The sequence below is a fragment of the Apostichopus japonicus genome, chromosome 5 (assembly GCF_037975245.1).
Source record: "Apostichopus japonicus isolate 1M-3 chromosome 5, ASM3797524v1, whole genome shotgun sequence".
NCBI classification, from domain to species: Eukaryota; Metazoa; Echinodermata; class Holothuroidea; order Aspidochirotida; family Stichopodidae; genus Apostichopus; species Apostichopus japonicus.
In genome coordinates, this window is record NC_092565.1 from 13,352,820 (window position 1) to 13,377,991 (window position 25,172).

At 36.6% G+C, this 25,172-nt stretch overlaps 1 protein-coding gene across 1 annotated transcript in view; it reads left to right on the forward strand.

Annotated features, from left to right (window-relative positions):
• Positions 1-20,538, forward strand: part of LOC139967724 (adipose-secreted signaling protein-like) — a 48,867-nt gene extending 28,329 nt beyond the window's left edge. The window contains exons 3-4 of the mRNA XM_071971756.1: positions 2,590-2,718; positions 9,468-20,538. Of these exons, the coding sequence (XP_071827857.1) occupies positions 2,590-2,718; positions 9,468-9,574 (236 nt within the window). The 3' untranslated portion in view covers positions 9,575-20,538. The remainder of the gene's footprint in view (positions 1-2,589; positions 2,719-9,467) is intronic.
• Positions 20,539-25,172: the final 4,634 nt, after the last annotated feature.

The window sequence follows — 25,172 nt, forward strand, 5'->3', positions numbered from 1 at the left end:
CAAAATGCAGACAGTAATGAAACGTGATAACTTGTTATCTTTAGCTGGACCTGAGATGTCCATCGCTGTATTGTTTGTACACAGTGCTGTGGGTATTGACCGCAGCTGTATGTACTGACTGTACACTAGTGTCTAATTACCGATGGTAGCAAGCTGTGTGTGTATTTTCTGGGATCGATGGTGGTGTCTAACACTTCTGTTACACCTCATTTGAAACTAGGTCAGATTACCGGCATCAGACGTTTCTTTTTGCGCGAGTCTTCACACCCTTTGATGCAATGACAAAATGGCAGTTTAAAGCCAGGCTCGACCTTTTTTTATTCAAACCATGAGATCTCCCTCATGGAAGAAGATTTGGCTTGACTTATTCGAGGAGTTTTTCAAGGAAGAATCGAAGCAAGCTTTTCTATCATACAAGGTGAAAGTGATGGTTGAGTTATAGTTGTGTTTGTGTCTTCTTCAGTTGAAACGGAATGGAATGGCTTTATATAATACTTCCTCCCATCAAATATATATATATATCTTCTCTTCAGAAAACATGTTTCTGACCTACAGTATTTTGTTATTTGGAAGGAGGACATTATTCAGAATTTGCAAGTAAATATCCTGTCTCTCTTTGACTCATATCTCACCCAAAACAGTAAACAAGTGTCGAGTACATATCACGTGTCTCCTCCGTTAATTTATAGTAGTAGCTATATGTATGTCTTGGTCATACCGTATCTTGTTACAATCTGAAGTGAAGCCAAGCCCTTTGCTTGCCGGTTGGAGAAGTCTGTTTTCATCATCCTGTTTGAGTGGGAGACACGAAAGTTACAGCTGTAGGGCCTGACATTTTTTGATACTAGCAGAATCCAATTCTTCAAAACTGGTGAAACGGAAACTGGAGTTCTACCTTTTAGATCAGTTCTAAGTGTTAGTGTGACCTCCTTATAGTAGACTCTCAATAGACACTTGTTTTATGAAAAGTGTCTCTTCATTTAACACTGAAAGTAAACAGGAGTCACAGTGCATGACAGGATGGGAAGGGGGGTGTTGGCTGGGAGGAGGAGGGGTTGGCTGGTAGGGTTCTAGTTAGTGAGCCTGTGGTACCTTACAATATTACTTATCACAAACAGTGCATCAGTTGATACATAATCTTGCTTCTAGAAATGACTATAATCTGATTTCATTATAGGTCAGGTATCATACAGTAGGTATATCTTAATGTACTTGGATACAATATTAATGAACCATATGAGCCACCCAAAATATAACCTCCACTCCAGGCAAATTTATCCTTTCTCCTTGTGTATTCCCCCGTATCCGTCCCAACTCCCTACACCTCTCTACTAGAGACATGTGCCTAGCTTAGTATGTTACATATGATATATATCATATTGAGTTGCTTCTGAAGTTATACTTGTATGCAATTTAAAGCTGTACAAATCTTAAATCACACAGAGTTAACTCTACATCAAAATTAATTCTCTTGAATAAATTAAGCATCATAGTAACTTGACAAAGATCTTGACACATAAAGTAAACAATGGAATTTTTAAAGGTCAAAATATATTAGCATTTTTCTCAAGTGTATTAATTTTTCATAACGATTAAGAAATTCTTTTTTGATGTAAGTAATGTATATGGGTCTCTTAAGGGTTCTCCTTGAGTCCCCCCCCCCCCCCCCCTCTCCATATCTCTTGAGCATGTCTTTGTTTATGCATTTATGTTTGTATACCGATTTCACTTTTGAGCAAACTTTGTACTGTGTACTGTATATAGTTCTTCTCCTAATTTAAGAGCAATTCGTCATTTGCCATTCTTACAAATAATTTGAAGAATGCAAAGTGCTCTGATTGGTGAATTAGATGGAACATATTACTAAATTATGTTAATCGCAGCATCATGCATACAACAGGGATTTATGAGAACTCAAGAAGGTAGATGGACCCCCAAATTTTGGCCTTTCCCCCCTTTACACTCTCCATCTTTCATAAGAACAAAAGTGAACTGTAACATTTCATGTTATAAATGGGAGTTTTCTTTAGTATACAACTTGATTTCTAATTATTTGAAGCAAAAAAAGGAATTTACTGAACCTTTTAATGCCTCTGATGTGTATTATCTATCTCATCTTGATGAACTTATCATGTACTGGCTTCTCCATTATCTAAGTTCTGTCTGCCTCTGATGTGTATTATCTATCTCATCTTGATGAACCTATAATGTACTAGCTTCTCCCTCATCTAAGTTCTGTCTGCCTATGATGTGTATTATCTATCTCATCTTGATGAACCTATAATGTACTAGCTTCTCCCTCATCTAAGTTATGTCTGCCTCTGATGTGTATTATCTATCTCATCTTGATGAACCTATAATGTACTAGCTTCTCCCTCATCTAAGTTATGTCTGCCTCTGATGTGTATTATCTATCTCATCTTGATGAACCTATAATGTACTAGCTTCTCCCTCATCTAAGTTATGTCTGCCTCTGATGTGTATTATCTATCTCATCTTGATGAACCTATAATGTACTAGCTTCTCCCTCATCTAAGTTCTGTTTGCCTCTCTGACTGGCGTTCCTTATTTTGTTTTCTCTTTTCTCAGGAACTGGGCATGACGTCATTCTCACAGTACTAGGACATAAGGATGGTATTATTAACGAGTCTTTCAAATTAACGAGTCAAAGTGATCCTAACCAGAAAGTGACGGTGATGCTGCACACAAAGGTCTTGGGTGAGTTATCTCTGTCAGATGATCTCTGACGACAGCCTTACTATAATTAAAACAGCCTTGTGGGTTTGATTAACAGTTTGACAAGGTAAAGGAAAATTGTCTTAGAATAAAATAAAAATAAAAATAAACAAGGAACCCCTGTCTGACCACATCCTGGGCTAGTCTGTCAACTTTTTCTTTCCTTCAGAATCTTCCATTTAGAAGGTTAACCTTTGTCTTTCAACTGACTTTTTATAGAATAAGGGGCCAGAGCAGCTTAAGCTTATCTGTGCTGAAATGTTACCAAGTTGTAACAGTAGGTTAGGTAGAAATTGCAAAAGTAGAATGGAGTCAGGTCATTAAGTATATTACAACTCATCAATTCTTAAACCAGTAACTAAGTTTGAGGGAATTTCTTGTACTGTGAAAAGTATCAAAATATTAATCAATATCAAGGCAAATAAAGGCTGAGCTGTAAATATATATCTGGTTTACTAATATATTGACTTCAAAATATTAAAAAATAAAATGTCAAAATATAAAAGGGAGACAAGAGTTCTGTTTGTCTGGGTTTTGGATCACAGCAATTCTCAGAACTGGAGAAGATGAAATTACAAAAAGGAAAAACAACTCTTGAACTTTTGATCTAAATTATTCTCATTGAATTAAGGTATCAGGAGAATTATTTGAAAAGATATAAACAAGAGGTACAGTTACTTAAATTTGTTCTGATATCATTACCCTTTGCCTGCCTGATATGATTTACATGTTTTATTGACAACAGACAAACAAGTAGAATGAAGTGTATACTTTCTACTTCAACATCAATTACCAGTCTGTTGATAGCTTCATTCAGATCCTATAAATATTGATTAGTGATTTGTGGAGATTTGCCTCAAATTAAGAGCAAATCAGTAGTGATGAAAGAAATAATGGAATAAAGAAAGAAAAAGATTATGAGAAAACACTTTATTCATTGCTGTTGTTATCTTTTTGGCTGGATATATATTACCAGAAAGTAAGGCATGGGCTTATATTATATTTTTAGTCATGTCTGGTGTTGTACCATTTTTATTTTTTGGATTTTGTTGTTCCAAATCTATGCTTGAATTAAAAATTTCCTAGGTGTGTGGGAGGTGGGGGAGGGATTGGGATCCTGCAAAATATTTATTAGTGCCTTGTGGAGATTTACCTCAATTTTTGGGCAAAGTGGTATGCAGTATATAGTGAAGAAAAGACAGGAATTCTATTATTATGAGAACACTTGATATTTTGCTGTTGTTACCTTGTTGGTTGTATTTATTACCAGAAGTCAAGGCACAGGCTTATATATCCAGTCATTTCTGGTGTTGTATGTTTCTGTTTTGTTTTCTTGTTGCTCTAAATCCATGCTTGAATTTAAACTCTCCTAGATGTGAAGTGAGGTTTGAAAGGGGGGGGGGGGGATTGAGAGGCCATGGGGTCATCAGTGAAAACCTTAAGCTCTGTTTTGCTTTGAATGTGGCACAGACTGCTAATGCGTACATGTCCATGTAAGGAAATATGAAATACATAATTTGCTTCTTTAGTAAATTTACCAAACTCAGTCCAAGAATTCTGAAATTAGTATAAGAGCGTTAGGAATGCTATTTTAATTTTTATGCAATTTTCGTTCTTAACATTGGATCAATTAACATATATATGAATACAATACAACACAGGGGAGCCATTGAGGGTATTGCTAGCTTCACATTGCCTGAAAGCAAAGTTGGAACCCACTTATCCATTGCAAGGTGTGACAATTTCAACTTATCAATTTATCTGGAAAATGAAGCGTAACTTCATTAGTACTGTATGCAACTTCATTAGAATGCTTAGTATGTTCATCTCTGCATGCATTTGAAGTCAAAAAATCAAAATTTTCCTTTGGAACTATCCTCAAATGAGAAGCACATGCAGTCACTAAAATAGTTGTACTTTGTAATCATGATGGTATAATTTTGTTTCTCAGTCTACTGTATATTCTGTATTTGAGTCAATCAAACCTGAAAACCCACAACAAAACATCAGCTGCACTTGTATCCTGACACCTGCCAATAATCTCTGAATCCCTGAACCAGGACTTCCTACTTTGCAAGCCCAGCTACCATTAACTTCGCTGCCCTTAATCAGAGACCTACATCTGTATCTTAACCAACATGTAACGTTAGGTGCCATCAACGGGTCGCAGATGGAATAAAAAGATGGAAAATGAAAGCAGAATGTTGTGTTGTCTAAAAGGTCCTGTATGAAACTGTTAATAACCCTATTCCATATTTTCCATAACTTTAAAGGTGCAGCTAGTTGGTTGTAGGGCATAGATCAGTCAGTTTCATAGACTGCCAGTATCAGATAGGTAATAGGGAGGGGTAACTATAACAGGATGTCAATATTTGAAATCGCTGGACAAAATGCAGTTTTTGACAGTTCTAACATGTTATCAGGATTGCTAATTTTTGGCCTTTAGTGCCTATTTAGATTTCAATAGACCATATGTTGCAACCTACTGTAAATATCACCATTTCCTGATGAAATTATAAAGTGTAAACAACATTCCATAAATTCTTTGAGCAGCAACAAAATGTAAAAACCTGGTTTGGAATTGATGTCTGGTAACTGATTAAACAGTTATCTCCAAAGTCCTATCTATATCTATATATGAACTTTCCTCTCTATTTCAAGATAATGGGCTTTGATTATTGCCAACAGAAATGACGGAAAATTTGTGTCACCATAATTATAGCAGATCTGTTTGTAAAATATGTAGCTTCATTGCCTTCTTCATGGATGATCGTCTTTGCAGTAGATTCGTCAAGGTTATAAGGTTATGCCATAGAAAAATAAATTTCTCATATTGAATTTATTTACTTTCAAATCAGCTATTCTTTTAGTTGGTTTCAATAAATTTTAGATGACGTTACACTACCTAGGGTAGAATCCCATAAGAGGGGAGCTTCATTTCAAATATTGGAGTAAGTTGAAAAAAGAAAAAAAAAAAGAAGAAAAAAAAAAAGAAGAAAAAAAAAAAATCAATTTTCTATGTATACACGTGTGGTTAATATCAATGGAAAGTGTCGAGCTGGTGTTGGCAGTAAAATGGTTAGAATACTTAAATCGATTCATTATTGGGCTTAATGGTATTTTAATTTTAAACTGCAACGTAACTCTCCAGCCACGCTCAAAATCAACAGAGTGGTCTGTCACATCGGTCCTATCCAGGACCGTGACATGTGACAAGCTGCAGCCTGTGACTGCAGATCAAAACGATACTGTCAGCTGGCTGATCACTAGTTTATACATACAAGTTCGTTTGTAGCTATACATTTGTGAAGAAGAGATCTTTGAAACCAGATTTCTTGGTGTTTAAATTAAGTTAAAGATATTGGTTTATTAAGCACCTTAACTTAATCACTGTCTTTGTCCAGCCAAACTGTGTAAGTGGAGCTTAATTGACCTGGACTCCACCGTCCAGTGAGTCTGTATCCAAGTTTCTTTCTGGCATGTTCACCTGCTTGTGAGGGCGTCAATGCGATTGTGTTAAACTTTAATTCAGAGATCTGTCCACAGTATACAGATCACTTGCATTAGGGAAAGATAGGACAGCTCCCCCTCCTGTAGAAAAACATTGAATGAAGAGCCATACAGTATTTGCATTGCAATTTTGCACAATTAGCTAAATATGCTTCACCTTGCATACACATGTATTAATTATCTGCATGACTAGCTTTACACAGGGTACTATACTTGTAGTGTGTATGGACTTGCCACCACCCTGACCAAACTGAGCTATAAACCAGGTTGCTTTAATACTAATTCCCCAGTACTGTTTTCATCTATACTGCACTATCAATGCTCTGTTTGAAAGCAATTCAAATGTATTAAAAATATAAGAGGAAACCTGTCTGCAAATAGTTGATTAGAAGTGAACCTTGGACTCTTCTTTTTATAACTCTTTCAAACAACCGTGAGTATTATAAGAGGCAGGAAGCAAATTTACCGGTGGTCTCACCATCTCATTTTTTGGCCGAGCGCTACATGTTTAAATTTTGCCAGATCAATTGGATGCGACCTTCCAGACGTTGTTTGTCCTAAGATTAAAATGAAGAGATGATTTTCCACTTAAGATCACTCTGGATGCAATGTCATACTGTTATATCCCAGATGAAATGGAAGTACAATTTGGAATTACCCCCCCTCTCGCCCCCCCAAAAAAAATGCTACTTGTTTTTTTTCTCCTTTTTTGTTGTTGTTGAGAAATTATGATCAGTCAATGTACAGCTGATGGTTGATGATATTAATGGCTGTGGTCATTTGACAGCAAGTTGGGGCACTTAAAACAAAATTTGAGCTGTGATTGGCAGTTTAATCTGTGATGAAAGAGGTACCTTGGAGGCCTGGAAGATGCAGTTTTTTTTTCACATTCTGTTACTGCCCTCAGCGTGCATTCCTAGTAAAATAATTCAACAATTAAGTCACCTGTCCATTCTTCAGTGGTTTGATAGTTCAAAGACTATATGAGGTGATAGATGTATCATGCCCCTTCACTAAGGCAACTTTGGCAAGGGAGTGGAGTAGGAGGGTCAAGGTTGTTGGAGGCAAGGGGAAGAGTTTTCAAAGTTTATGAGTGATGTTGCAATTAGCAAAGTACTACAGTATGGTGCGGTAGCAAATATATTTGCAAAGACAATTTAGCCTCTCAAATATATGTCTGCCCCCCTTCTCCCCTCCCCAAAAACAATTGTCAGAAGCAAGGTATTTTCTTAGAAGCTTTCCTCCCTATCAAAGCATTGGGCCCATACAAAGAGAATTGTAGAGCTACACCCCATGGTCTCTAGTCTACTGAGCCAACCGTAAATTGGTGGAATTCTAAATGTCGGATATAAAGGGGTGTGTTGTGAAGAGAAACTGCAATACTATTCAATGGCTACAGGTTTGAGAGGAATGATGTAAGTAACTAACCCGGTAAGTGTAGGGGGTTTGTAATTCTTTTATATTACAGTGAATCAGTATAATATATTTGGAAACCTATGCCTACCACATCACCTCTCTGAGCCTAGACCTTTTATTCAATATTGATTCCTAACTTGTCTGACTTCAACCCCAAAATTTAGGAGTTACTTAAGGTTGTTGAAGTAGCTGCAGCTAATGTTCCTACTTGGAAGCCATGCAGCTTACGCAACTTTGCTTGAAAGCTCCCTTTGATATTGTGCTTGAAAACTTCCTTTAGTTTAGTGCTTGAAACTTGTCACTATCTCAGTACTTAAAAAATTGGATGCATGTGCATGTGCACGATTGACAGTAAAAGAAATTGAAAACAGTCAGTTGTTTACAATATTTTGAACTTAGCAAATTGTGTGCATAGAGAGCATGGACTAACTACAAACAGGGCCTAATTGTATGTAACAAATAAATTAGACTTTTATTAATGTACTCTTACATAAATTTCCTCTTTGATGATTAGTTTGTGCTTTTCTGACAAATTAATTGAGACTTCAATATCCTATTTTAATTATATTTAATAAGGTTAATTAATTCAGAAGGTCCTATATATGCTATTAGGAATGTGTAATTTAGCTGGAGCAGGATACTGCAAATATATAACCTTGTCCTGTAATTATGATGACTTAATTAGTGCTTGAACGTAATTAAATGAATCGTGGTGACCTCTTTGGCCAAGAGATTGATTATCTTATACTTGAATGAAGGAAACTTAGCTCACTCACGTACTGAATTTGTTGTGATTTACTGTGCTCCTCTCTTATACCTGACTCGACTCTACGATTGCACCTTCCTGTTTACCTGAACCCCCTTTACCCTACTCTTGGTCACCACCCATCACCTTTTCCCATACGAGAATTGTCATCATCAGTCAATGAATCGGTTAGATGATTTATGAATGATAAGTTATATACCTTTTGATCACTTATGTGGTTGGCTATCCTTCTAATTAGTCACCCAAGTCAGTTGTTAGCAGGGCATGACAATTAGTAATTTAAAATAGACCCTTGTCTCTATATCATCTTTCACTCTGCTCTCCTCCCTCCCTCCTCCCCCTCCTCCCCTCCCTCCTTCCCCTCCCACCAAATCCCTCCCCACTGCTGACACCATTGATATCTCTTGTACGTCACTTTAAACCAGGCTTTCCCAACTTTCAATGTGCATGACGGTTCGCCTATATGTCAGTCAAAACATCTAATGCAATCAGAGAGAAAAGGTATTACAATTTGAGTGCATACGTTTTTTAGAATTGAAGTAAAACTCATTATCTTTAATTTCACGACACCCAACAAAAAGTAATGATAATAATGTAGTGATATATGTTTAACTGTGTTATTTTGTATGCATTTTACAACACATCTGCCATTAATAGCCTTAAAGATCATCAACCTACCCTCCCCCCCTCCCTCTCCTCCCTCTCCTCCCTCTCCTCCCTCTCCAAACATGCTAGTAATTAAAAAGTTAAGTTGTTTTTCGGCCTCATCATAACATATTTTTCCTCATTGAGACATTTGTTCGTTTACTTAAAGACTCTTCAATGTCTGGGAATCATTGTAGGGTCAGAACTTCTAGGAAAGTACCTTTTACCTTGATCCTCTTTTACCCTCTCTTTAGCACCTTTAAGCTGGGTCACACCCTGATCCCTGTTTTAAGTTTTTGATTGCAGAATGCAGGCCATTGCCTCAATTGTAATATTTGGATAAAAAAAATTAATTATATAAACAAAAAAAATTTCTTTCAATTTTTCCCATCAGGAAAGGATCAAGGAACACCACTTTTGAAGGACGGTATACATTTGGTAGGGACAGAGGGCGGCGATGAGGCATCTGAGAGCAGCGATGCTTCTACTGCTGCCGAATGAGCAAAAATATTGCAGACCTCAACCGGCATATGAACATCACCGTGTCCTACTGTATGTGGGGAGGATAGTGGTGTACTTTTTTAAATCTTTGTTAAATATCATGTCACACTGTAGCAACACCAATCACCACGGCGATGACCTGATCGAAACATCAGCCTTAATTCTTCACTCACCCACTTCAGACAGAGTGATCATCATACTATAGTGGCGGTCAAGGAATAGGACTTTCAGTCAGTAGAGGGCATAAGTCTTGAAATGGCAGAAAGATTTGAAGACCTCTCTAGTATCCATGGCACACTGTTACAACACAGACCACCATGGTGATGGCATGATGCAATCAAGTCTTCAATTAATGCTTGATACCATTTTCATGAAGGTACCATTCAAAGTCATTTTTTCCCACCCACAAAGAGGCCTTGGGGAATCCCTCAACTTTAGCCCCCCCCTCCCCCTCCTTCCAAGAAGGAACTACTAGTTTCCTTTCTTTAGATCTTTTAATGGTAAAACCCTATTTGTCCTATTGGTCTTGCACATTTTTTTGCAAAACCAATTCAGTCAGAAAGTTGAGAAGGCAGTATTGGGATATGGAATCCTCAACGAATTTGGGATCTCTCTCTCTTATGTATATCCGCCCTAATCCTTGCGTCATGGAGAAAGAGACTGTTGCCAGGGGTTTCCTCCAAATAGCTCTGTGTACATGCAATTCCAGTCTTCATCTTGCATGGAAGTTTAAAAACAAAAACAGAAATGCTCGTTGTTATTCAGTTCAAACATCCACAGTTTATTGGAACCCTGAGCCAAAAAGGAGGTTTGAATACCAGGGATATAACTTTTGAGCACATTAGTTCACTCTATGTCACAATTATTTTTTTTACTGTCTTCCTTTTGCTTTTCAACTTCTTCCAACATAATTTGACTATGGAGGGTGGAGGGTTCGGGTGGGTGGGTGTATTAAACATCTGTATGGCATAAATCCTTGGTAACCTGGAGAGGTTTGCTTTTTCAAAACCAAAACATTTTGTTCTTCAGGCCTGCAAAATATTGTCATGCTTTGTGTATGGAACTCCCAGTGGTATCAGGTGATACAAAATACCTTCCATCCAATTAGAGAAATTAATCTACAGGGCAATCAAGAGCAACCTTAAATTGTAGTAGGCAATCTTCTCCATTTTTTTTTACTTATTAATTAGTGATGCAAATTTTAATCAGGGAACCTGACTGTACCATCTCTAATTGCTTTCTTGGAGTGATGGGTAACCGCTGCCCGTGGTACCTGTAAGTGCTTTAACTGTTTGGAGGTAGGGTAACTCTGGGCTGTCAAAAATGACAGGAACCGGCGTGATTCAGGAAATATGTTTTCTCTTAGGTCTTTACATTCTCTGCAGCTGCATGCTTTATTGTTGATATGCCCTCTTTATTCTCTGTCAAAAATATTGCTGGAGTTTCTGAACAATCTTTGAGCCTGGATTTAGTTTGATAATAAAGTTTACTGATGGAGATAATTATGAGGGTACCTTGGACAAATGGATCAAGATGGGGCGTGGCAGTTAGACCCGTAATGGATGATTTTAAAGGCATAATGACAAGTCAGGGTAGGGGGGGAACAGATCAGGCAAGGGTGATTTCTGTTGAACCCTATTCCATATTTAACTACTGATATGTAATTAAATGTCTTAATAAGTTAATTGTGGTGAAAAGTTTTACTGGGAATGGTGAGACATTTGCTTTCGTTTCCCCTTCCCTGTATTTCCTTCACCCCACACCCCCATGGCATCTAACCTTCACCCTACACCACCCCATGGCATCTAACCTTCACCCCACACCACCCCATGGCATCTAACCTTCACCCCACACCACCCCATGGCATCTAACCTTCATCCCCCACCATCCCATGGCATCTAATCTTCACCCCACACCACCCCATGGCATCTAATCTTCGCCTCAACGCAATCAATTAATTCCGTTTTATTACTTAATTACAGCACACTTGATTCTGCACTGCTGGGAAAAATAGCATCCAAATGGTCGTAATATACCTTTGAATGAAAATGTCTCGATTCTTGTAAATATTGAATCACAGTACAGTGACCGCTTAAGAATTTTTTAACGTAGAGTGACAGGCCCTCTGGCTTCTAACAAAACCTGTTAAAGTTTAACTGTATTGTAAGACTTATTTTGGGTGGTGGTATTGATTGTGGCCAATGATTTATTGTCATTGCTCCCTCCATATATTTTTGTTCGAGGTCTTTACAACATCGATTTCTGTTGCTTCCTGGACGTCTTCCATCTGATGGCTAAAACCCCAGGCACCCTAAAAGATTGCCCTTCAATTTCATTTGATGCTAATTTTGAGCATAAATTATCACGCCAGTTAGTTTTTATGATCGTAAAGCGATCAGTTTAGAAGTTAGAACTAATCTGGACGGCATCGTTCTTGTGATTTCCATCTCTCCTTTCACCATCAAAGAAGTTCTTTAAAATACTGAGCTTTTTTTAAATTATATGTGTTTCCCATCCCTTACATGTCCCCTCATCTCATCTACCAAGAACTCCATTGTTAAGGTATCAATTTAAAGGAACATAATTTACAAGAGATATGCATCTGCATGTCTGTATGTTATTGATGTGTTATTTAATATCAAACCATCTGCTCCATGCTTAAAGACTTTAAAATATTATATATAATATTGTAAGGTAATTATCACGACATAACAATTATGATGAATATAGCCAGAACATTTGCATGGAACACACAGGGGCCCGAGGATATAAAAATATGACACAGTGCCGCCTTCTTGAAGTCTTTAAATTTTCGTTATGCATATTATGAGAACAAGAATAAACCGTTACTTATCCCATAATACCCCTATATAATATATAATACCCTGGAGCCAGAGGTTCATAACCCCCCTGACAACCCCCTCCCTTTTATCAGGCCTGGGATCAAAGTTAACCTGCAACATTTATTGTGGAAGAAATTGTTGTGACCAATATGACAACATTTCTACTCCTTTTAGGAGTTTTGAAAGTATTCAGCCAAATATGTGTGGAACAAGAGAAAGGTGTGATAAGATTTTATTAACAACACACTAAAGCTCCCTAGCTTGGGTCTTCCTGTTAAGTTTTCTCCGTTCAATCAATCGATCAATTTGAAAGAATTTGTTGTCAAGATATTACGTTTCATGATACTTGAGACAACCAAGGTTAATTATTACCGAATGAATGCATATGTACAGTTTGGTGATTATACTAATCACTGTAATCAGTTAATCCACTGCTCTTAAGCATTGTTCTTTCATGTAGACTATGTCTCATATTTTTAGCAAAAAACAATGAAATAGCAAAAATTAGAAATTTTCACAATTTATCTTCTTGCTTTCCCTTTGGTGTATTATATCAAGAGGATAGAATTGACATAATATTAATTAGTCTTATAGCAGACTGGAACAAAAGATGTTCGATGTGATTTACAGGTGATGTCAGAAACAAAGAAAGAAATAGACAACATCCTATAATAGCAAATGTGAAACAAAAGATGAGTTTAAGACGATGATTGAACTGGTCCAGAGACCTAATATCTGCTGGAAGTGTGTTCCACAAATGGGGGCCCAGCATGATGAAAGCTGCGATCACCAATCGCTTTCAATCGAGACACTAGAACATTAAAGCAAGTTGTTGAGATATTGTGATCTAGATGGCCTATTTTTAGTTTTTGATGCAAGATATCAGATAAGTAACTTGGGGTATTTAATTTAATAGCATGACAAGCTAAAAAACTGCCTGACTATGTGATTTTACATTAAAGTTGTAAATATTTTGTTATAATTATCAATGTAAAGAAACACTGTTATACTCATTAACAGGAAGATGAAAGGCAAAATGTTAAAAGGATTTACAGTATTCACTAGTCCGTGTCTTGCAGGAAGTATGTAAGTACCAAGATGTTGTTATTGAATTTATGCTAGCTTAACCGTGAAATTACAATGAGAAGGTAAAATTTCCTGAGTTGTCATGAAAAGTGATAAGAAAAGGGCACTAATTATCAGTCTGTTATTGCCATGTTTTGTCTTTTCTCTATTGCCGTTTCTCAATTTGTTTTTTTTATTGCTTAAATCTTGTAATACGAATTGTATTTTTGTCCAAAACCTGAGCCAAACATTTCTCAAAACAATATATCAAATTAGTCCCCTGAGATGCTGTTTGAAGGTTCATTTTCTAAATTAATGCATGTATTTTGTTGTCTGCAAGAAAGCCTGGTGAAAACAAGCTGTTCTCTCTGCGTCACTGGTTTCTCCACCAGTTGGTAGTGAAGAAAGGTCAGAAATAGAAAACTTGAAAATAAGCTTCATTTGTAAGATTCTCTGGCATGATATTGGTGAGAGGGAATGGAATTCGGTGTCTTAAATAATAAAGTGGTGATAATTTTCCACTAGCACCTTGCAAGAGAAATTTCTTCCAGACGAATTTATTTATTTATGTCTTTTCTCCAGCAAAGTGGGATGGTGTACTTGATTGAAGAGTGCCATTTATGAAGAGCACTGTTTTTTTACTAAGTAAGAATGAAATTTGATGTCAGCTTGGGCCCCCCACTGTCGGTTTTGCTTTCAACAGTTCAAGTGAGGATTGAATCTTAACTTTGCTGAAGCACATAAGCTGAATGGTAAACTAAATCATACCTGTTTCTGTCAATTTTTTGGGGGGGAGGGGGGGCCAGCTACCGGGCTTGGTTAGTGGGCGGCAGTGTGGTGTTGTCCGATTAACACGGGCAAAGTGTATTTTATACCTTAAAGTTTGAATGATTCTTGGCACAGTCTTTATTTCCCCCCGCTTCTGAAACTATTTCTGCGGTTGGATTGTAAACTGTGAAAGGAAGTGTTTGAGTGAACAATTAACGGTTGGATTTAAAATACAATGATGAAGGTACTATTTTGTAAGAGCAGATGTCTGGCTCTGAGTATAAACTCATATTTTGGTTGATATAATATAAAATCAATACTGATATTGTTAAATTCTGTTATCATTATTACCTTTTAATTCATTAATTCTCTGGGTTACCACTGGTATCTTTGGAAGGAGGTTGTGAGTGGTGTTGAGTTTGTGCCACTCTGCACCAATCCTCTTATTTTCACACTTAAATTGGACGAAGATATCTAAGTGGTTGTTGCCATTTGGTTGCATCTAAAAAGGGCTATTCCAGTGGCAGACAGTGTAGGCCTTAGACTTGCATTGTTAATTTGAAAACCCCATCTCAATATATCTTGTCACTAACTTGCATATGGTCCTGATTGAATGTAACCTATGTTCACTAGCTAAACCTATGATTGGTCCCTGGAGTGGATCACAGTAGGGGGTCTTTGATGTCATCTGGACAAATGATCTTGACAAGCTTTACTAAATAATAATAATAATCAGCAGTTATTTACGACGCTTAAGCGACCACAAATGTGGGAGAAAACCTGCAATGGCTTATGGGTTACGACTTACACGTCGGGTGGCTTCCAATTCAACATTTTGTCTCAAATTTGGAATCTTTCCAATTTTAGAAAGTCATTTTAGAGGGGAATACCATAAATTGCTCTTGGATGAAACACCCACCTTACTATGACCCGGCCGGGTATCGAACCCGGACCTCCCGATTGCTAAGCCTCATTGCTTAGGTTATTATAATGTTATTGTTGATTTATCTTTAAACCTGAATCATGTGAAATGTTTGCTTAGCTGTCAACATTCTCAGTAAAGTCACAATGATATCAAAATGCAACTTTTTGTACACATTTTATCATTCTCTGTGTATAAATGATTGAAATATTATAAAAGCAAAAACAGAGACATTTTTCATCTGAATTGCCCTGATGACATCATTCTTTCTGCTATTGCCAGATACATTTGACATGTTTTGTTTCTTGTGCTCTTTTAGTTAGCATATATAGCTATTAGTACATTGAAGGAAATATACAAACTAGTATAGACTTTATTAGTACCCCACAATAGACTGGAATTTGCCCTGGATTAAAATTGTTGTGATACTACAAACATTTTGCACTTAGCGGAAATTTTCTTTCACAAAGCGAAAACACCTCAAACTGTGGGTTGTTTATATCCCTTCAAAACAACGGAATGATTTGACGGTAATGAACACCAGCTAGGTTGCTTAAGGGACAAGTACATCTGTCTCATATTGGTTGCTATGGCAACCAGCTAAGTTCCTCTGAGCTGCAGGATAATGAGTTAAGGTTGTCGGAGATTGCGGTCTAATGATTGATAGGGGATGATGAAAAACTGCCTGAAGCAGAACCCGAGGACACCTTCTCTGTGATGCTTTAAAATATTCTTTCAAAATTATGGAAGTAAAAATCATTCTCCATGTGGCTGAAATTGGATTCCTTGTCGTATCTGGCAAATATTTCTTCACTGTGTAACGCAAGGCTGTGGTTTGGGATGAGGAGAAAAGTAAGGAGGGTTTGGAATAGGAAAGGGGGGGTTGGGCAGGGTTGGAGGGGGGTGGGAGAGTCCACTGGTTTGAAAATAAATATATTCTCATTGCTATGGTTCCCATACAATCTAGAAAACAGAAATGGCAGTGAAAATCATCTGGGTCTTGAATGAGTCCCTGGATTTTTTTGAAGTTTACTCTGGAAAAGTGAGGAAAATCCATATAATGAGCCCTTGTTTATTGTCATGACTACTTAATATAAAAGGTCTCTTTTCCTGCAAAGAGAGCCTATGTTTTCCAGAGTGTTCAGTTTCAGATTTATACTCTGCTGTCATTTGTATTAATTTCCTTTTATTTGCATACAGTTTGCAAGAGTTTGAATTATTAAGCCTATACTATAGGTAACCTAATGTTACGTCCCCCATTAATGTGGATCAGGCTATGTACACAGTAAACCGTAAAACATATTTTGGTCCAGAAAAGTGTGGAATTTGATTTGTCGAATAGTGTGGCCGGAAATCATGAATTGCTTTCAATGAATTTTTGGGATGTTGCAATCGGGTAAATGTTAGATTTCTTTCTGATCGATGGAGTCACCCGTGACAACTTTTCCGATTCTGAAAATCCAGCTTAACAAAAATAGTAATACCATCCCCTGCCCCCCCTCCCCCCGGCCTCTACCTCCTCTGCACTCAAGTTTTTTTTATCACACATAATAACCAGAAACACTTTGCTGAAGTGTTGAAGGAAAAATTAATGGGTAATCAGTATTCACATGTATGTTCCAGTATAATGGTTATTTATGCAATTTCATCTTTTTATCTGGGTTTGGCAATATTTGCATATTTTAGATTTCTTCATTTAATCTTCCAATTCCTTTGTTTACTGTTTTTTGTTTATCATTTGATAGTCGTATACTCAGATTTTAATTGAAATATTGTTTAACTTTTTGTTTTTAATTTAGTTAAACGTCATTGATAATTTGTTAGTTTTCTCAGCTAATTGTGAACTTTCTCAGCTCATTGTGAACATTTGATCCTTCAAAGTTAGAAACTGTTCAGTATTAATTGTTAGCCTTAAACATCAATAGCAAAACTTTTCTGTCTCCTCTTATGTCAAAGTTGTAATCGCTTATGGCAAAAAAAACAGACCCCAATTGTGGAGGAGGGATTATGGTGTGGTGTTCTTTTGAGAGGGGGAGGGGGGAGGATGGAGAGGTTAGTTATGGATGTCACAATATTCTTGGCCTATATACTACATAACATGTTGATGTGAAAAGATTCCTAATCAGTGTCACTAACCTTTATGTTAGAAACCTATCCCCCCCCCTCTCCCTTCTCGATCCCATCCACCAAAGGAAGTAGGAAGAGAAAGGTATGGTTTTGGTGTAATTTCATGCATAACAATATACATGAAGGTTTATTATGGACAACATCTCAAGTCTAGCTAGGTACTTTAACACTATCTTACTTTTCTTAATCTGATGTAATTTTTTTATTTTATTACTGGCCCGGCATGATCATTGCTCATAGTAGTAAATACTTGTACATGTGAATACACATGAACTGTCATTCAGATCAGAGGTGTCGATTTCTCCCGAAGGGCTATCAGGTACGTTACATTCTCTGCTATGAATGGTCATTGCTGTACTGCACATTCCCAGATGAAAATTATTGCTGATTTATGTTTGTATATGAAAAGTGGAATGTAAACGGTTTTTAAAGTACAGTTCCAACCTATATCAACCGAAGTGTATGTGTGAAGGTTCACATCAATTGTATATTGTAACTGCAATCAAAAAAATTAAATGTTTGGTCATGAGCATGGGGTGTATATTTAACTAACAGATCACATTTTATGTAGCATATTGTGCTGTCTGGTAAAGGCACAGAACCATGTGAGATGTGCACTTCCCACCCCCCTCCCCACACTTGAATGCAGACAAAAATAAATAAAAGTACTTATTTTATACAATCTTGCAGATAGACCTAATTTATAGCTAAATATGCAGATCCATGCACTTCAAAGGCCAACCACCCTCCATTTTACAATTCTGTATCCACTCCTGTGATATATTTTCAGGCCCTAGGGCAATTAAATCAACCATACCCCTCTTTGAATTTGCCATTCTTCCTTATATATATAAGAAAATGCAAATACTTTCAATTTTTTATTTATCCCATATTGCCTGAGGGCTATATTGCCACCCCCTCCCCCTCTGAACCTGCCTCCACTCCCTCTCAGGCCTGTCTCCCACCATCAATATTGGATAGGGGTTAGGTAATAGGGATTATTACTCAAATCTTTCTGTGATATGGCAGTCCTTGAAACTGATACAAAGTTGACATGCTACCATACACCTAGTCCATTAGCAATTTAATATTGCCTGCATTAACAAAGTCATTGTTGAGCCGAGTAGAGGATCTAGTTGTATGGATCTTCTCCACAAATGTTATGACAAAAGTCACCAATTGAACCCAACAAGACAATTTAATTAATGACTAATAATATCCATAATTCACATGGCGGTCCAATTTATGCATGTCAAAACTATGGTTTTTATTCATTAAATTGCCATTACGTTTTTTTATCCATTTGTATCTGTGTGTATTTATGAAACCAGTGAGTCGTTATGGAACAACTCGCTGATGAAACTAATTTGATTCCACCTACCTGCCTGTGCTTGAACACTCCCTTCATGTGTTTACAGTTTTTGCCTTGGATTTTGGTCAATTCCCAAACAATGTATATGTCTTTTATTTTTACAAAGTCTGCGATGTCAGTCTGGTATAATATTACCATTGCATTTACAAAGAGGAGGATCTCGAAAGGAAATTAATTCTATTTTTTAGGTCATTTTCGTTTTCTGTGTGCCTAAAACTAGTTATCCATAAATTCATGTCCAGACATCAACACATATTTATATTACACCATGTCAGTCTGTTCTAAGAGAGAAAATCTTGAAGGTGACAATAAATCTCTTACATTTGAATATGAGTAACCATAAGTAGTATACTTGATGGCTAGATGCTGATGACTATAAAATCATCATTAACTGAATTCATTCCCATTTGTGAACCAAACTATCTTTTAAAAAGTTAAGTTAAAGGTGTGTTAAAGTTGAGCCTTTATACATGTCACAGCTGCCAAGATTTTTCATGTGTAGTAATGCATTTGTGATTCCCAATACTTTTTTTTTTTTAAATGTATATCGCAATAGATTTTAGGGGGAAAAATATGAATATATTGGCAAATTATTTTCATTCTCACAGTGTCTTCTCTTATTGCTCTTAACTGTGCAGCTTATGAAAGTATTCAATTTTATTTCAACATATTTAATCAGATCTTACAATATGATATGCATGAAGGACTGCAAGGTTTTCCAAATTACCTTTTATTTTACTAGAACTGCTTTGACTGCATTTTTCAACATTTTGGTTTGCATTAGTTGTACCATCATCAAGTAAGTTACTTCAGTTCAGCAATCGATTAAAGGAAAACAATGCCTTTGTGTCAAAGTTCACAGGTAGAAGATATTTGCTTTAGTTGAAGCTAAAAGCTGTCATACCCCTGCTATCCACAGGTCATGTAGCAGTTGGAGAAAAGTTTCCAAGTGGTGCAATGTATGTTCATATTGCAAAAAAAAGTTTTGTATGTGCTTTACATCCTCCCCCTCCCCCCAATTTGAATTTGACCCAAAGGTGGAAGGGATGTAAGCTGCAATGTGGTCTGGTCCAACTGGGCCCTGGCAATGCTGTGGTTTTGGAACAAGCGGCACATTGGAAGATGATAGCACCCATCATGTCCAAGATGAAATTGGCACCATGTGCATATCATTAAATCTTTAGAGGAGACTGTGCTCTGAAAATTTAAATTTTCTTTCATTTACATACTAATGCTATCGCGCTTAAGTGAATTTGCACCCCCCCCCCCACAAGACGTGTGTCAAACACAATCAACTGCTGAATGGAAGATACTTGAGCTCAGAGGATATAAAAAAAAGGACAAGAAAACCAGTTACAAGAAATAACACTTGTTTTATTTCTCTTGCCTTTTATGCATTATTTACCAAAAAGAATGAAAATCCAAAGGTACAAACTGTTAGTTTACAAGGGGGCAAGACAGCACCAACATCTGTTCTTTGAGAATGGAAGTATTTTTATGGAAGTTGTTACGGAAGGAAAATGTAAAGTTGTGAAGTCGGTAGGTTGGTAACGATACGTGAATTTACCAAATAATCTAACTAAAAATTTTGTGAAAAATATCACAGCAACAGTTAAATTGTTATGACCTACAAACTGACAAGCTTTGTTACTTTGTTTACATAAATCGACCGAAAGGACCTAATTATAGAAAAACTACATACACTTAATTAACATGCAATCTATGCAGTCAAACTTAAAACTTACACATAGGATTACATTTAGGCACAAAAAAAGAAATAAAAAAGCTCAAAAATGATAAGAATCACAAATATTGCCTTCCAGCAAGTTGTAGATATCTTGTAAGGCACTGTATGAAGATAGAAAAATTAAGTGTCTTTGTTATGCAATACAGCAGTAAACACACATTCCACTTGTAATTAGCGAAAAATAATTTGAACAAAGGAAAACAAATTAAGTTTCAAATTAGAAAACTTATATGTGTTTTATGTAGTTATTTTTGGCAATTTTAATACCCATGATCAACTGTAGAGAAAAGGAAACTCATGTTGCATAATCATCAGAAAAGACATTTCCTTTACAACAAACTTTTGCAAAATCAAACTCTCAGTCACAAGGTTATCAGCAATTTTTAAGTACCCTTTGTGGCTTCCTTTTTACTGCATAAATTTAAAAAAATGCAGATATGACAATACACTGGCAGTAATTTTACCAACGTTTTGAACCTGCTATTTTTCATCCAATATTGTAAGAAACAAGAGAATAAAAAAACCCACACAATAGATGGAGAATTTCACATCATAATTATCTACAAGCAAAAAAAAGAATGCAGAAATTAGTTAAGGCCACTTTGGCAGTAGTATTTCACAAAATGTTCTGTACATGGTTTATACTGTACGTAGCCAGGTATGCAGACATTGCTAAGTCCTGTTATTACAGTATGGCCAGAAATAAATAAGGGAGAGGCAATTCATCCATCACTGTTTGCAAAGGACCAAATGTAAAATTAGTCATTATTTGGTTTTTAATTGTAGTCAGCATAAACCGGATTGTTTTATATAAACACAGCAGCTGTTGGTTTACATCATCCATCATGAGTTTGTCAGACATGATATGCAATGGGAGAGTTTTACTTCTTCTACACACGATAATATTATCACAGACTGCAGAAGTACAAGACATGTCTTCACTGCCAAAAAAAAAAATTCTAAGACCATGAATTTTCTTTCTATTCTGGACTTGGTGAATGTTAGAAAGGACAGGTGAATTGCCCCGATAGTATTTACTGTAATTTACATACAGGTTATGGTGTTTCCAAATAATTACAACTGAGCACACCAAAGGTTCTGACATATGAAGGCACAATATTTCATGCCCATTTTCAGGTGTGGGCCATTATCTATATAACATTTCTAATGGGTGTCAAAGCAAAACTGTTGTTTCAAACAGCAGCATTACACTGTGTGACCTTGAAATTTTAATGTGATGGCAGAATTTATTAAGATTCAAGTTTGTAAAATTAAAGGACACTGCAACTGCATTGCAAGTTTAGGAGACAAGAAAATAACTCAAATTATTAAATTAACGAAATGCCTAGTATATCAACCAAGTAGATACATCTGTGTTAAGACATGAAACAGGAACATAGTAGAACCCATGGTCACTCATTTAGGATTATTAAGTACTTTCTTTATGATAGGCAAAACTGTACTTCACAAGGTGCAACTGTACTTAATGTTTCTGTGTAACTTGCTAATCATTTTATCATTCAAGAGAAGCAGCCTTTTCACAAAACTTACATACTGTAACTGTTCTTCTATACATTGCCAATAAATTGTACAGTACAAAAACCAAGAATGGAAAAAGCAGCAAAACTTGGTTATCGAGTGGAAATTAATTAATAACATAAAGTTAGCACCCAGACAAGTATTAAATCCATCAATATAACAAATATTATATAATAAGTTTACAAATTACCAATAAACACTAAACAGTGGAAAATTGACTCAATGTGCTCAACTAAGAATTTTTGAAACTTATGAAATGACTGCACTACTTTCTGCTCATATGCTTTATGTTTACATTCTTCAGAATTTAAAAATCTATATAGGCCAAATAGAACAGAGGCACAGCTAAGTGGCAGGGTAAGGGAATGAGATAGTAAGGGCCTGGAAGACTTCAGATTCCATTTCTAAGACACCATTTTCCAACATGGCCACTTCAAAATACATGTTAGGCCAAAATAGAAGAGATTCCCTCCTGCATTTCTCCACCTCCTCCCCACCCCTCCCCCTGTCTGCTGGGATACTCCACACCAAGGTTATAGCTATCCTTATGACAAAGAACACCTTGAACTGACTTGTCATGTACAGTATCTCTTTGCCACAGTGGTTATTTCAAAACGAAAATTGTGATGATTTGTGGTTCTCTCTGTGACATGAAAGATAGTAAAGAAGTACAAGATGAGAAGGGGATGGGTGGGGGGTTTGAAAAACTGTGACAGAAGTTGATGTTTCTGAACAATCAGGTGACTGTAATATACACACTGTAGTTGCCATGAATTTTGTCGTTTTATAGGGATTAAGTACCGACAAAGTCTGTGAAACATTTTGCCAGATTTTCCAACCCTATATCTAAACAGATTTCAGTTTTGGTGTTAAGTAAAAGTATGCCATTTTTAGGTTAAACAGGGTATCTTGTACTTAATCGGAAAGACCAAACCGATGGATATGAATCTGAATGAAACAACTAATTACAAATGTACACTAAAAAACAATCTAAAAATAAACAGGTTTCTTTTTTTCTACTCGTGGTTGTACTGTACCCAACAGACTGGAAGATAATAGAGGGGTCTGATGTAGATCACTAAAACCAACTGTATCACAGCAAACGACACGGTCTCCTATCCTTGAAGGGATTCTCTCCGTTGTTAGGAGGTACCCCTGTCAGTAACATGTCATAGTGTTGCTGTTTATCACAGTATTCGACGAGACTGGTGCAGGCTACGGATACCTTGAACCGATTCACACCTGATTCTCTTCGGAGCTGTTCTACGGCTCTCTTGAGGTTAGAGATAGTCGCTGCACGAGATCTGAAGATGTAATGACATAAAGCTATCTGACGATAAAAGTATAAAGTGGCTTTGAAAATAGATGATGTTTATCTTATCATGAAATAAAACCTTGCTACACTACAAATACAACATAAAACTACCAGAGATTTTAACTGCCAAGAAAACACTCTGTTCTTATTTTTAAAAAGCCAATCCATGAACATAAATAAATTGACAATATACCTTGAGTCCATCTTCTTTTATTCCTAACTGATGTTGCCAACTAATAACTCTCTTTATGGAAAGCGGTAGACTGTGTCTTCTGTGAAAAGAAAGCAGAGAAAAGAGAAGAAATTCTAAAATGCAGTAATTGTAATACTTGGTATAATTTAATAATTCTATGGTAAACAAAAGAAGCATGTACTGTAAGTCATCTGAACATCCATACCAGGCTAAAATGGCACAGTTGCAGAATACATAAAACTAGAAGCTTCACCTTGTATAGCCAGCTACTCTACTATGGAGCCAACATAGCATGTCGAACAAACTTGGAGCAAGCATACCCACAACCCTATGGATTTGTTATTTCAATAAATACTAATTACTAGATACTAGTTAGTCAAGATTTTAAGTATTGCTTGTGGAACTGTAACCAGTCTACTGAGCCTGTGTAGCCACAAAAAACTCCCTGTGGACTGAAAAGGTTTTGCTTTTTATTAAATGAAACCTGCCACACTATATTTTAAACTTAAAGGTCATTGTTAATACATCATGATTTTCATGAAATATGTTACTACCAGTACCAGTGTCATTTGACAAATAATCGATGAGATGCAGCCCATGTCATCTGGTCATATCATCCCCTTCTACCTTCTTCCATACATGTATGTTTGAGGTGACATGGGAGGGTGGGGATATAGTTCCTGGGCTCAAAGTACATAGGGGTCTGGAGAAATCTGGGTGGGGTGATGGGAGAGGTTATTGGAGGAAAGATGTTAAAAAAGTACAACACTCTCCTGTTCATATATTAAGAAGAAACAGAAGGGAACAAACACGGTGTCCATTGATGTAAGTGTCTACAGGGCTAACCTGGCTCTCAAAGTTCAAAGCAGCTAGCCTTCAGACCCCTAGATGTGTTATCCACATTCATGACAATGTCATGTCAGTGTTCACCCTAATGAGTAATGTAGCAGACTTATTCCCATTTTTGCATCAATTGTATTGTTAGCCTAGGTCTATGATTAATGGCTGTTATTGACCTCCCAAAGACTAAGATAATACGGGTAGGCTATTTCTCTTGTTGAGTTTGAAGGTTTATGTTAACTGTGTGACATTTGGCTATGGCCTAACGAATAGGCTTAGTTAGACCCTAGGCTACCCTAAGTTAAGCCTAGCCTAACTCACGTTCGTATTACAAACAAATTGAAGATTTCTGCAATTAATTCCAAAAAACATAAAGTAGATAGAGACATACCTAACTCAGTGCTGTAAGTACCTCTCCGGTAGCAGTAGTCCTACGTATCTCTCCAGTAACTTGATATTTACTTAGCGAAATGACAACTTTCAGTAAGGGAGGAACCAGCCGCCAGTCAAAATCTCTCAGTCAGTATTAGGCCTGTAAGTACAAGGAACTAACAAGGTCTTGTATGTAATATAGTATAGTCCGTGTTAGTATTGTAACACTCATTGACAATGTACAGTTTCTATTCGCAAAGTGTGTATAGGGAGGGAGTTGCTATTCGTGTACGTTGTACGTGCTGTGGTACGTACAAGCCGGATATAAAGTTTCTGGCAACGTAGATAGATTAAAAAATATATCTCTTCCCTATGGTTGTAGTTTAATTTTACAGATGACTGAAAATTATTTTTATGATTAATAAAAAGAATTTAATTAAAATTAATTCCTTCAACGATTTCACTCACTAAAACAAAATGAATTTCCCAGTACCC